The sequence below is a fragment of the Schistosoma haematobium genome, chromosome 1 (assembly GCF_000699445.3).
Source record: "Schistosoma haematobium chromosome 1, whole genome shotgun sequence".
Taxonomy (NCBI): domain Eukaryota; kingdom Metazoa; phylum Platyhelminthes; class Trematoda; order Strigeidida; family Schistosomatidae; genus Schistosoma; species Schistosoma haematobium.
In genome coordinates this window covers 22,290,681-22,305,071 of record NC_067196.1, presented here as the reverse complement: position 1 = coordinate 22,305,071, position 14,391 = coordinate 22,290,681, and the positions used below count along the sequence as shown (strand labels likewise).

The 14,391-nt window shown below is 35.8% G+C and overlaps 1 protein-coding gene across 3 annotated transcripts; it reads left to right on the top strand.

Moving 5' to 3' along the window:
- Positions 1-1,552: 1,552 nt before the first annotated feature.
- On the top strand, positions 1,553-10,968 carry MS3_00005101 (uncharacterized protein; the record flags this gene model as incomplete). 3 transcript variants are annotated; one of them, XM_051213132.1, is made up of 5 exons in its annotated part: positions 1,553-1,843; positions 3,880-4,136; positions 5,610-6,037; positions 7,637-8,008; positions 10,401-10,937. In XM_051213132.1, the coding sequence occupies exons 2-5, from the start codon at positions 3,908-3,910 to the stop codon at positions 10,935-10,937; spliced, it is 1,566 nt and encodes a 521-aa protein (XP_051073423.1). In that variant the 5' UTR covers positions 1,553-1,843; positions 3,880-3,907. The 3 variants fall into 3 exon arrangements, with proteins under 3 accessions (XP_051073423.1, XP_051073424.1, XP_051073422.1); XM_051213133.1 differs by having other exon boundaries at positions 7,637-8,015; XM_051213131.1 differs by having other exon boundaries at positions 1,553-1,656; positions 5,610-10,968.
- Between the last annotated feature and the right edge of the window lie 3,423 nt (positions 10,969-14,391).

The window sequence follows — 14,391 nt, the reverse complement described above, 5'->3', positions numbered from 1 at the left end:
TGTCATTCCGTGCCCAATCTAAACGTGTTCTTGGAAGCACCTAATGACTGTCACAACAGGGTGAGCTAGCATGTACAACGATATAACTTCTTTGCAACATCTTAATTTCTAATATCCCGGTTTCTTCCACATTGTAAGCGGTGAACCTTTTCTCTGGAAAGTCTCAAGAGTAAAAGCAGAAACTATAGTTTTCATTGACATCCCTTAAGAGGTGTACGTTAAGTATGAATTCTGCCGTTCTATAACACCATCTATATTATGTACGATAATTACTTGACTTTTATGACTGCTCGGGACACCAACTTGATTCCAATGATGACTGAATGAATCTTCGGTGAGACCATATCTTATGGATGACCTTTGGGCGACTCTAAAGTGACCTTGAGTATGCACACCTACTAAAAATAAATAAGGGTTACAAGCCAGCATGAGGAATGAGAATTGATTTTCATTTGATGGTTGGGGTTAGAAATGACATCAGCTAAAATGACAAAACGCTATTTGACCAAATGAATGAATGAATATCGCACCGAAATCCAAGACCTGTTATCTTATGTCTGATTGGTTTGTCCATAAATTATAGTCTCGCCGGATTTTCTTCTACCGAAATTAACAGTATCCTACGAACTCTCTGGATTCGCTAGTTTATGCATGAGGACGATATTTTCGGACTGTTTTCACAATACGTTCACCGTATTACTTTGGTGCAGTGGGCGATAAATGTGGATAAATATTAAAAAGCACAAGCTTAATGGTTTTGTTTCTTGATTCCAAGTCGAAAAAGATTTAGGAGTCCTGATACCCCATGATTTAAAGTCTTACGCTAACTGTGACAAAAATGCCTTCCGAGCAAACCTTGCACTGGTAACGTTGAAGCGAATTTTTGGACAGTTTGACGGACAAACTTTCCATACAATCTTCAATAGTTTCATCCGTCCCCATTTAGAGTACAGAAACATAGTACTCCCTCCTCATTCCAAAAGGACAAGGTCACTTTGGAGCGTATCCTACTGCGAGCCACGAAATCAGTTCGAGGACTCAAATCTAAACCTTACGAAGAGCGCCTCCATTCACTAGACCTCTACCCGTTAGAGTATAGGCGTCTTAGAGTTGATCTTCTGATGGCTTATAGCATCCTTAACACTTCTGGACATCCTCTTAAACACCTACTTAAGCTTGGTTCGAATAATAACCTAAGGGGTAACACCCAGAAACTGGAGACACAACATAGCAAAACGGAATGTAGACATAACTTCTACTCCTTAAGAGTTGTCAAAAGCTGGAATTCGCTGACGGCCGAGCTAGTCCAAGCGACTTCTCAGGAGTCCTTCAATAGGCAACTTGACCTATTCTTAAGGACCAAGGACAGCATCACACTATGATTTACCAATTTTTTTCATCTTTTACTGTTAACATACCTAGGTTCCTGCCTGGAGGATTTGGTGATCCCCTGCTACTAGACACGGAAGCCTGTTAAGCGAAAGCTTCTTCTATTCCGTCCACAACCATTTGGACCATTTGAACCATTTGAACATCACAATGACCTTTGCAGCGTAAACTCTGACTCACTCAAGGTCGTGGGCTTTGACTGGTTGTCATGTTAGACGATTGCATTAGAAAATAAAATAATAAATAGATAACCTCCATTCTGTTATGGTATATATATACATATCAAACGTCTTCATATACTTCCTGTTTTCTATGCAATCCCTCTATTTATTCAGTTGATGCTTCAGTTCATAAGATTGTATGACAAGATTACAATTTGCTATCCTAAATCTGATTATTTCGTCCGCATATATAGTCTCATCAAATGAATATGTAAATTGCTGAGACTTATCAGGTACCATGTTCAACCCAGTATAATTTTATTTCTCTGCTTCGAAAAGTTGTGAAAACTGATATTTTTTGGAGCGTAAGCCAAACCAATCGAGGAAAGACTTTGGTTGAGCTGTGCTTTATCACTAAGTTCATTTCGGATATGCAAATCATCTCAAGATCACGGTCTATATTCCATAATAGGGATATTAGCTAATGTGAAAAATTAATATTATTTCTATGTTCTGGGTTTTCATCACCAATCGACTTTAGATATAATCCAAGGACTATAAACTCCATTTTATTGACCCACTTCTTATCATACTATTATCTTTCTGTCTTCTAATTGGTTGAACGGGTAAAATTCCCAAGGTCTTACGACAGCACAGTTTTGTAAAGACTTTATAATTAGACTTCGCGTACTAAGTAATTTCCGTGAATGCTTCCTCTTTGTTCCTGCAGTGGCCAGCTAACAGAGGTTTTCTAACCTTTCAACTATGTTTTCCCAATATCCACTCATGTAATTGTAACTTTTCCAGGAAGCTACGATTCGTTTGTTATCTGTGTGAGGATCTAGACAAAATACCCTCCGTGTCCACCGACCCGGTTAAAGCCCAGGATATTCGCTTGTCATCCTCTCATTTTCGTAAACAACACCCACTGCGAGAAGTCGGTGAGTAGGACTTCCTTGGTAGTGGTTGTATACACGTAGCCATGTGAGAGCATTTCGAGAGGGAGTTGACTGCCCGCACTCTCGGCCGTATCAAGGCATTTGGGGGCAATTATGTACTATATATGATGGTAAATTGCCCTATGGAAGAGTTAATATGACTACATAAATACTCAGCTTATCCCACCTATTGCAAAAGTTAAATACCCGTCTGCCTAAAAACGACAAGTATGTTGATCTTTGAATCATCAAGTTCTAGGATCGAATATAAACATCAGCTTCTATTATTGGATCATAGTTGAGTATACAATGTTAGTGTTAGGTGTAGAGTGCTAAGTGAAAATGATGATTTTATTAATGTGAGGTGATCATAACGTGAGATAAGTGGGCCCATATGATCATCTGGTATAACGGTTATCATATGAGTAGATTAATAAAAGCTAAGAACACCCAAATGAATACTTGGCATCAGTCCATAAAGTCATAGAATGTTATTCCAAATTGCATAGAGAGATTCTAGCTTCGTTGTTAGAGTATTCACAAGAATAATCATGATATAAGTTCAAGAGCTTTAGTTGACATGCATTAAAATCAGTCTCTATAGTACAAGTGCATTCATTATTTACCAACTCTTATATCTGGGACATACTATTCTATAAACATCATTCAGTTTTCTTTGTATCTTTTTTGTCACTTTTACTGTCATTAAATTGTAAGTTTTCCCTCGTGTTGACAAAATGTATTTCGAAATAAGTAGATACTTATTTGCGTTAGATTTCCTGTCATTATTTGCTCGTGTATTTCCTACTCAAATTACAAGTATATTTCGCAGTATTTGAATGAATTTAACTCCAACAATCATACATTTTTCATAACAAACATGAAACTTTAAAACTAGTAGCCGTTTGTCGAATCAAAAGCACACTAATCTTCCAGTTAAGGAAACTGCTGTTTAGAGTTGTGGTGTTTTTTTTACTATTACTCTTGTTTCTCGCCGCAAAATCTAACGTACTTATCTAGTAATAAGGTAACTAATTGCTACTCGTTAACTCTACGAAGGTTTGTGTACCAAGTAAACATGCATTAACCATACTACCCTGTTAGTTAAATTAGTATGGTTAAGGTGAGTTTAGACCTGATCCAAAGATTAAGAATCGAGCTGCCAGACCACTGGCTCGTTATGAAAATAACCCATTGTGTCATTGAATAAAAATAAAGGGAATTCAGCGAATAAAATTTTCTTAACGACATAAAACATAATTATGTAACCACGACAAAGTCCATCAAGTACGTATTAAAGTATGCATACAAATCTTTCCTCGTGGGGTTTTTCTGCACGAATAGCTTTATAAAAGTTTTTACACTTACATTTTATATCTTTTTTATTACAGATGACTCACATATTTGCTAAAGGATAACATGAATTCGAGTTATTTATTTAAATTACCGTTTACATGTCCATCACAGTTCCCTATCTTCACACGTTCAATTATCAGCGTGGTGTTTTTTGGGAGCGATCATTATTCATTACCTCATTTACACGCCTTGGAAGAGCGTCAATCTCAGCATAAAGATATTCGATTATTGTTTGTGGTTACTACCTCGGATAAAACTCCTGTTAGATATCATTGTATTCAAAATAAAATAGGTGTGTATACCACACAAAGCTTTTTCCATGGTTTAAAATGAAACCAGTACCAAACAGTTTTATTGATATTATTTTGAAATAAGGTTTTGTGATAAAAATTTTTACTTTTTATTTAACCCATTTGCCAGGTACAGGTTTATCTACTAAGTATTAAACTTGACTATTTGTATGAAGGCTAGTGATTATATTGCATATCTACCTAAATTGAAGTAGTAGTGCAATTCGAACCTACAATTAGTCATTATTCATGAAGCTTACGTTCATTAATGATTGGTTTCCCATAAAACTCAAGTTTCATATTAGGTTGGTAACTGAAGGCACTTGATATCTATCCCTGAGCCTAGTGTTTTCATCAGTTGAAACTTGTTCCTACTGGTGTATCTCCGGACGAATACTCTCCGTGGAGTGTTTCTCTGTGACCTAGTGTCAATGATGGAGATGTTACATTCAAGCCATCCATTTTCAACACAATCTTAAACCATGTACCTTTAGAAATTTTAGACTATTTATTTTATCTTAACCATAAGGTTTGTTATAATATACCATCATAGTTCTATTCAAGTCTTGTATAATTAAAACGTTACTCACTGTCATTTGAACATAATAAACAGTAATACCATAGATCTATGACATTTCTATTCACTATAACTTTTCGTTAACTCACGAAGAGTAGTGAAATGAAATTTTGTTGAAATAATGACATACAATCAGTAAGAATTATAAGCAATGCATATTCATATACACTGCTAGAATTACTAACCGTTTTAATTCCTTCACATAGCTTAAATAATATTACTGAGGTAGAAGTGTATATTATGATTGTTTAGTTTAAATTTAGTTGTCAGGATGGATTGGTAATCATGATCTAACCCGTTTACCACATACAGATCCATGTGCTCAACCTTAAGCTACACTTAAAGTGCGAGAGCTAATCGCTCAGGCTTTCAACCTTTAGCCACTAAGCCCTTGGTTTGAACCCCATTCTACCTACCTAGTTTTAGGTGACCGATTAGTATCATTACCCCTCGTATTTAAAATGTGGTTCGTACTTCAGCACTTGGCGAATGAGTTAATAAGAATAAAAAATGATTTGTTCTACCCGGTTGTCCAAACCAAAGTAAATGAAGTGGGATTCGAAGCTCCAATGTAGTGATCCAAAGTTCAATACCCTAACCATTACCCTACGGGTTGACACACACTGAAGAATCCGAAAGTCCTGTATTTAATCCTAGGTGAGGCTGCGATTTCTCACCACACTAAAGAGTCTCAAACGAGGATAAAAAAGATTCTCAGTTATCCCTGATGTATACCCGTGCTGAAAACTGGCTTTAATTGATGTGATTACTTCTTTTAAAAGAAAGTTCTTAGAAGGTGCGCGACGTTAATTTTAAGTTGAAAGTAATAAATCAAAATTACAATAAATCCATGTAATCCTTTCTTTTTTCGAACCCATCTTCTGATTTCCATGAAAAGATCACGTGATTTGGCCACGCACGCTTACGAATAATTCAATAATCATCAACGCTGTTAGTCAACGAATAGATAAATTGAAAAGTATTAATTCCTTGGATAAGCCAGAGAAATTGTTAGGCGTAATTGTTTCATTTGGCCGGTTTCTACCCTCATCACTATTGTCTTTATTCAATTATGGATGCTTTAATATACATCCATCATTATTACCAAGATGGAAAGGTTCTAACCCATTATTATATACTTTATTAGCTGATGATAAAGTTACTGGGATTACCTTATTCCGATTGAATCCGATGCATACAACTTTCGACTCTGGATCTGTTTTGTATCAAAAGTCCATTCGCCTACCTCGTAATAAGAATACAATGTTAACACCGAATCAATTAGCTACATATTTAATGCCACACAGCATTAATGCTATGTTTGAGGTAAGATCTAGTTGGATTCGGTTTCATACTTTACAATCGAACACTTTAACTAATTGTCTTTATATTTATGCTGTTATATTCCAGTCGAGATTATGAATTGTTAGACGTCACTCTGATTACCTATGTTCCACATTTCCAACAGGATAGATTTTCGTCTAACCAGTGTCATGAAATCGTATAACATATTTTGAGTCGTACTAACCTTTATGACTTATTCAATGTTTTCAAACAACAAACTGAATGGTTTAATTTTGTACTTTTATGTCGTCTGACTTTAGCTGTTCAAGCATTGAAAACTATAGAGCATTGGATATCTGTTTCATTCTGTTATGGGACTCAGCAGCGTGTATCCACTGTCCCACGGATGATTGAACCGAAGACCTACTGGTCCCATAGCGAGCACTTAACCGACATGATTACAGTCAAGTTTTCAGCTAAGTCTGTACTGTAGTGCATTTAAAGTCAAAGAATACTCAGGCTTAACGACAAGATAGTCCTAAAGATTGTGGACAATACGTCACTCAGTAAAGTTTTTTTTCAAAAGTTCATCAGTAGAACAGAAAGCACTTACATAAGTGTACCTTCTTATTGATGGTCAATTAGTAACAACTTTCGGAGCAACCGGAAATAGTGTGACTTACTGAAATGGTAGAGGTTGTAGCTCAGAAGACGAGTTTTAGAACCATCATGTTCTATATGCTAGATAGTTTGGTTGTCTACCTTCCTCTCTTTCCGAGCATAAACATTATATCTTTACAATTGATTGATCACTGGGTGGTGAACTGATGCTCTATTACGGACCTGACACACATGACATTGATCACCATCCAGTGATCAATCAATTGTAAATATATCAGTCCTACAGGAGATCAGTCGCGGTGCGGTCAGCTCAGTAGTAACATCTCTAGCTGTGAAACTGGTTGACATGGGATCGAATCCGCCAGGGGGCATCAGTTCCTTCAAGACTATAGGTACACATTGCTAACGAGTGCCAGGTAGCATGAGACCTATGTCCAGGGTTTCTTGTTGACTACATCCAACCACCACATTAGAACTTCCTTATCAAAGAATATAGGATCGCCAAAAGTTAAGCTTATATTCGAAAGCTTAGTCGAAGAAGAGATATGTACTCCAAATAAATAAGTAAGAATTAAATCAAGAGGTTTGCTATTAATTAGCAAAAAAGCACACAGCTGTTTCCAGCAGTAATATCAACAATTAACGAAAATAAATTAAGCATTCTAGAGATTAAACAAGCCTTTCAAAATAAACAAGATTTCAGTGACACATATGAGAGAGGTTAAAAGAAGGAAGGGGGTTATAAAATGCTACTATCAATAGAAATTTAAATTAAGACATTGAAATAAAGTCATAAATGAATGAGAAAAGTGGCTCACTGCGACAATCCAACTACAGATTTATTACACACAAGTCGTGAAAATTATATAAAATACTCAAACTATTGGTTATTTTTAAGTAGTGTACCGTAACAACATACAAAAAATAAGCAATGGATGAAGTCAATGTAAAACACTTGTCACATCATATGTCATCTATCCTAGTATCATCATTACGATATTTATATTATTGGTTTTATAGGTCATTTTATATCCTAACTTACCATATTTAGTTGGTGTTGATCAATCGGTGATTTCAGCGAAATTTCAACTTCCAATAACGTATACTCGTAAACCTCAACCCCACATGGGTTTGATAAATTGGCAGGAACAATCAGCTGAAGATATAATTCGATATTGGCATGCATTTCAAGGCACTTGTGTAAATTTATTTACGGAGCTTTGTTTATTAAACACTGTACAAGAAGAGAAAGAGAATAATTCTTTAATTGCAAATTTTCGTCTATCCGAATGTCCATTGTTGGTACCACATGTTGATCATGTTTCTAACAATAACAATGGACAGAATAATGCTGAAGCTGCCGATATATACTGTCCAAATTATGAGTCCAAAGTTTGTGGTATTATAATATTTATTTTTAAATTCATTTCAACTGCGGACTGACGTTAGTTGGAGAAGACTGTTGAAAACTATTAAACATTAGACAGTTGTTTCCTTCTAGCTTGAAACTACTCAACAGTGCGCCCTCACTACCTCACCAGTCAAATTGAACCTAGCACCCCCAAATCTTGCAACAGAGTGAATGGCTAATATGCTTGACTTTCAACCATTAAGTCTCAGATTCGAAGCCCCTAAAACCTACTTCGTTTCGGTTATTCAGTTAGAACAAACCTGTAAATAAGAACTTTCGTCTAAATTTGAACGAATAGTTTCACAATATTTGGGCGCCGAGTTAATTTAGTAAATAATTAAGGTATATAAATTCAACAAATTAAAATTAGGTCACGATATTTACACGTAAATCTATAAACATCACGATACAGTATATCCAATAAACCATATTTCCAAATTCAATCAATTTCCAAGTTATTATGATTATTCTTAGGTGATGGATAGTCTTGATGGTGTAACGGAGGAATAAAATTAGTTTCTGTTTACCAAGTTGTACTACTATTATACGATAATATGACTGAGAATTGGTATTATATTACCGCTAGACTGGATACGCGATCGATTGATATGATATACACAAACTGGAACACATTATACCAGACAAAATATTCACGACCAAATCTTTAGAATCAGAGGATAGGCTAGACAATACTTTATTCAGCACAATTACCAGCAGTTTACACTCAGTGAATCTAGAGTATAAATCAATAATAAATAGAAAATTCGATATTAAATAGTTAGTAAGTTTTGTCTGTCTGTTCGTGCTCGGTAGCCAATTAAATCTTACTTCCAATAGTCACACATTAATTGACATGAAAATACGTAGATTTGACATACTACTTAAAAATTTCTATGAGACTGATGTAAATTGTTAATTAAAAAAACACAATACACTAACTGTTATTTGATTTGTATACCAGTAGTTTAGTCGATAAGTCATTTAATTTCCAACCAGTTAGTCAAAGTCAAGTCTATAGGCCAATGTACACAAACTTTTACTTGAACTCTGAACTACTAATAAAGTTTCCCTTAAGGTTATAACTGGAAATATTACTCAAACAATTGTCAATCTATCCTCTTTTAAATCATTTTACGTGAATATATAATTTTTGTTATTTCATTGTTCATGGATGATTTTGATACTCAATAATTAATATGTACCATATAATTTAAGACGTTAAAGAGAAAGAATGTATTTGTAAAATCTCAGTGAATGAATTTGAAGTCAATCCAACGTTTCACCTAGCAATCTGGTCCAAACTTTTTCAAGAAAATATAACCAAACATCAAAATTATCGAATATAAATAGGTACATGGTTCTCCGGTTCACTGTATACTGAATAGGTCATTCAATCAATGTCTCTTACACAATAATGAAATACCTACTTTAAACATTGTTAACGTTGATTGGATGACCTATTCAGTATATAGTGAACCGAAGAACCATGTACCTATTTATATTCGATAATTTTGATGTTTGGTTATATTTTCTTGAAAAAGTTTGGACCAGATTGCTAGGTGAAACGTTGGATTGACTTCAAATTCATTCGTTGAAATGTTACAAATACATTGTTTCTCTTTAATGTCTCACATCAACCCGAGACCCAAATACTGTGAAACTATTCGGTCACATTTAGACGAAAGTTCTTATTTAACACAAGTAATTTCAAGGTATTTGAGCATTACTAACTAATGGAAATTTACAGAAAATTTGGTTGAATAAGCTTAGTTAAATAGAATTTCTTGATCTACGGAGAATATTGTTTTCTTTATAGTATTATGAAATTGCATATGTAATGTACTAATAATTAAACAATTATTACTTAATTAGATGATTTACTATGAGTTGGCATCAACTATATAATATTATTGAAAATCAAGAAGTTGTGGATAATGGTTTCGTCTTTATTTGCAACACTCCAACAGTGCCGACGCACGACTCGTAAAAGAATCAAACTTTTAAGTTTCATGACAACAACAATTTGTGTTATTTTATAATTTACATCACGGTCTGACTATGGATAGATAACCTCTGGGAACCAGAAATCAGTGGACAGTTATTTTGTCCTAGGACTAGAACTTATCAATAGTGTCTATCCATGATCACCCCAATTATCGAATCTAAGACCTTCAGACCACTGATTTAATATCCGGTCCACTTCTAGCTTCAGTTAACTCTCAACATTGCGCGAATAACAAAGTCCTATCACATTGATGGCTAGTAAATAGTGTTACTTCTGACATGGTTGAACTCTACTGGTCACAGTTGGTAATATAAAGGATATCTAATTTAAATAGGCTTTTTTATTATTACTTATGTTATTTTTCATAGGTTATGGACTATCTCAACGAGGCTTCAATTCTTCTGCATCAACCACACACATCATCATTACCACCTGGAAGTATTGTATATTTACGTTCACAAAAAGATGTGAAACATCATTTAATACCATACACTTTCATTGCTTGTAAGCCAAACAATTCTTCACCTATTATAACCCAGATTAATTCTGTATCATGGTTAGCTGTTAAAAGCTTTTTAGTGAATTGGCCTAATTCATCAACGAAGAGTCGACATTTAACAGCTATTGATTTATATAATGGTTATTTCTTAAAATATATTCAATCACTATCATCGACACTCCCGATATCTGTAGTAAATGAAGGGCGACATTCTCAACAATTAGGTGTACGTTATTTTGGTGAGTTTCGGTCTAACTCTTCGTCTACATCATCTTTACTAAGTGGTAATAATAATGATGGTAATACCTTGATAAAACCTTGGAATGAATTAACACCGACTATTCTACCTTCTGATTTACAATCATCATCTGATATGTCAATCATTGTAAAAAATGTACATAGTTGATAGTTTAAATAAATGTTTTTAATAGTAAAAACAACTTGTTTTATTCTTTTCTCTTGGCTAAAAAACTTTTATTCATTGAAAGTAAGACTTGATTAATATACATAGAAAAGTTAATAATCTCTTATCTATTAAAATGAACTGAAGTGCGATTAAATGCAGGGTATTAGGTTAAGATGGCTTACCAGTTAGTGAGGTTATGAATCTTTATCGACAGAAATAGCTACATATGTCCAAATACCATCCACTTCAACTCTTGATGCTTGCTCACGTGGAAGTACGCTGATACAAAGACATAGTGTCAGTCCATGAAGTCAATTAGCGTTCGTCTGAGCCGTGTTGGTCGGTGCAGACTACTTGTTTGTGATCCATGGAATTAACATAATCAATGGCTGTTTACGTTGAATGACATATCTCAATCGGTTGCAATGACGCAGATTCATTCACTATTTGCTTTTCCCTTGATATTCAGTTTTAAAATTGTCCCATACATTTATTCTATAGATTCATTCTTCTCGAATTAAATTGTCTTTTCTTGATATTTCCTACTGTTATTGGTACTTTTACTACTCCTTTTTCTCTAATGCTTATCTTGGTAATTTCATCTCGCTATGCTTATTTAGTGTGTTAGGCTAAATCAATACGTGTATGTACCAGGTTTTACCTTGCTTATGACTAACATTAAAATTAAATCCATCTGGAAAATCAGATTTAGAGTAAATAGCACTGAACTTATTTGACATTGGGTTTTACAAGGTTTGTATAATTAATGGTTAGTACTACTTGTAAACAAAAAAAGTACTTAATTTTCCAGTTCCTATTATGATTTAATTCTAGTCTAGACAACCATTAAAAACCATGAAACAGTGGGTATATGTTTCACCTTAGTACGGAACTTATCAACAGTGCACAACCGGTGACCTGGCTAAATTTAGAGACGAAAACCTTCAACACTCACAACAATCATGCTACCCTTCAGTGTTACTAAGTTGAATTCCGATAGTTGCTTTTAGTCAACTCTCTAGACTGCTCAGTGTCGTGATATAAACAGAAAATTGGGTGATTTCCGAAAAATTATTATACTAATAACTTCATTTGTTCAATATATGTATTTAAAGCTCTCCTCAAACTCTTATATTTGAAGAATGAATTCCACATTGATATAAAGATACAAATATATTACTATTTATATTCTTATCGCTTAGTTACTTAGTAACTGAGTTACTTTTTTTTCGTTTTCCATTTATCGTAAGCTTTCGTTAGACTCGCTAACTTTTATCATACTACTTACTATTCGTAATTCACACCCAATCAATTACTTACAACTTACCTTATTCTCTACGTATAATTACTATTTTTTCGATTTAGGGTGTGGTGTTGTCCAGTATATTTGTATATAAATTCACATCCGCTTGAAATATATAATAGAAACTGCTTTTTCATTTCTCTTTGAACTCAAGGGAGGCGATATAGAAAGACTCGAATAGCTGACCTATAGGAGCTTGTTTTGCGTCGTCTCAAGATTAGTAGTACAGTTCAGATGTGTAATTGGTCTAGGATACTAGGCTATGGAAGAAATAATAGACGCGACAATAGAAAAAAAATTGAAATCGGAATTCTAATTGGTGACTTTAGCATGTGATATCGATTAGCATCTAAAATCATAACAAATATGAAGCACACTGCTTGTGTATGATGATTAATAACACATTGTACCGGATTCCTTGAATCAAAGTAGTTAGTATTAAGATTTGATTCAATGATCACCTGTTGATTGGAAACTGATTGTTTTAACTTATAGACTACTAGTACTGTACAATAAGAAATTAGTTACAAATGAAATGATTTTCTGATTACGACCAACGCCCCCAAATGCCTCGGTATGGCCGAGAGTGGGGTGGGCCCGCCCTCCCTCTAGAAATGCTCTCACATGGCCACGCGTATACAGCCTCTGTCAGGGAAGTCCTACTCACTGCCTTCTCGTGGCGGGGGTGTTGTTTACGAAAGTGAGAGGACGAAAAGCGAATGTCTGGCGTTCTAACCGGATCCCAAACTAATGGGCTCCAGTAAGCTGAAGGAACAAATGGTGTATGAACCAATCGTTGGGCACCGGCTTCCATGGGACTGCATCTCCTTACGATCCCCCACTGCCTTGTGGATCAGACCTTCAGGTCGAAGGCTCGGGGAGTGGCCCCCCAAGAAAACCACCTGCTTCGATCTGGGCACCAGGGAAGTATCACAGCCCACACACAAATAAAATGAAAATGACGGTATTTACTGAAAATTCTATTCACGCTTCCATTAACAGCCAAACAATCCACATTATTATTATTATTTACTACGTCATTTGTTCACTCTTTTTTATTCCCACTTTATGCATCCTTATTTTTCGACTTATGCAGCAACTCGCCTATGGTGGAAACTCGGTTCTATCTAAACGTTCTCGAGTCACTTCCTGGTTGAAAATTGTATGCTACCACCAAATACGAATACTGAAGCAGTTTTTCTGAAGCCATGTGCACCATTCAAACTGGCTGCCCTCAACGTTCGCACACTTATGCAGGTCGGACAACAGATAGGACTGGCTATGTCTTTGGAAAGTCTTAATATCGACGTTTGTTATTTATTTATTATTTATTTTAACACATAGCTATTGGTACAAGGAGGCACCAAATACATATGCGCCACACAAATCTCATTCGATATGTGTGAGGGCTGTGATACTGCCCGGGTGCCCAAACCGAAGCAGGTGGTTTTCTTAGGGAGCCACTCCCCGAGCCTTCGACCTGAAGGTCTGATCCACAAGGCAGTGGGGGATCGTAAGGAGATGCAGTCCCATGGAAGCCGGTGCCCAACGATTGGTTCATACACCATTTGTTCCTTCAGCTTACTGGAGCCCATGTGCACCATTGGTTTGGAATCCGGTTAAAGCGCTAGACATTCGCTTTTCGTCCTCTCATTTTCGTAAACAAACCCCTGCCACGAGAAGGCAGTGAGTAGGACTTCCCTGACAGAGGCTATATATGCGTGGCCATGTGAGAGCATTTTGAGAGGGAGAGCGGACTCTCCCCACTCTCGGCCGTACCAGGGCATTTGGGGGCGTTTGTTGTCTATCCGAGACCCGTGTTCAAGACTCTGGTCAAGTACTACAAATTCGCTCTCCATCTGTAGCTTCAAAAAGCTTGTTTTACGCGCGTTTATCCGGGGACCCTGTGGCAACTTCGTCTGGTCTTGCTGGCGTTGGTGTCGCACTAAGTGCCAGAGCTGAGGCAGCACTAATCGATTGGATCCCCATTAACAGTCGGTTATGTGCTGTTAGATTAGAAATTTCTATCAAAGTGAGAAACGATGTCTTTTCGTCATCTCCGTCTATGCTCCGACAGATTGCAGCTCGGATGCAATCAAGGATGAATTGTACAAACAGTTGACTGTTCTTCTCCAGAAAATGCGTTCGACA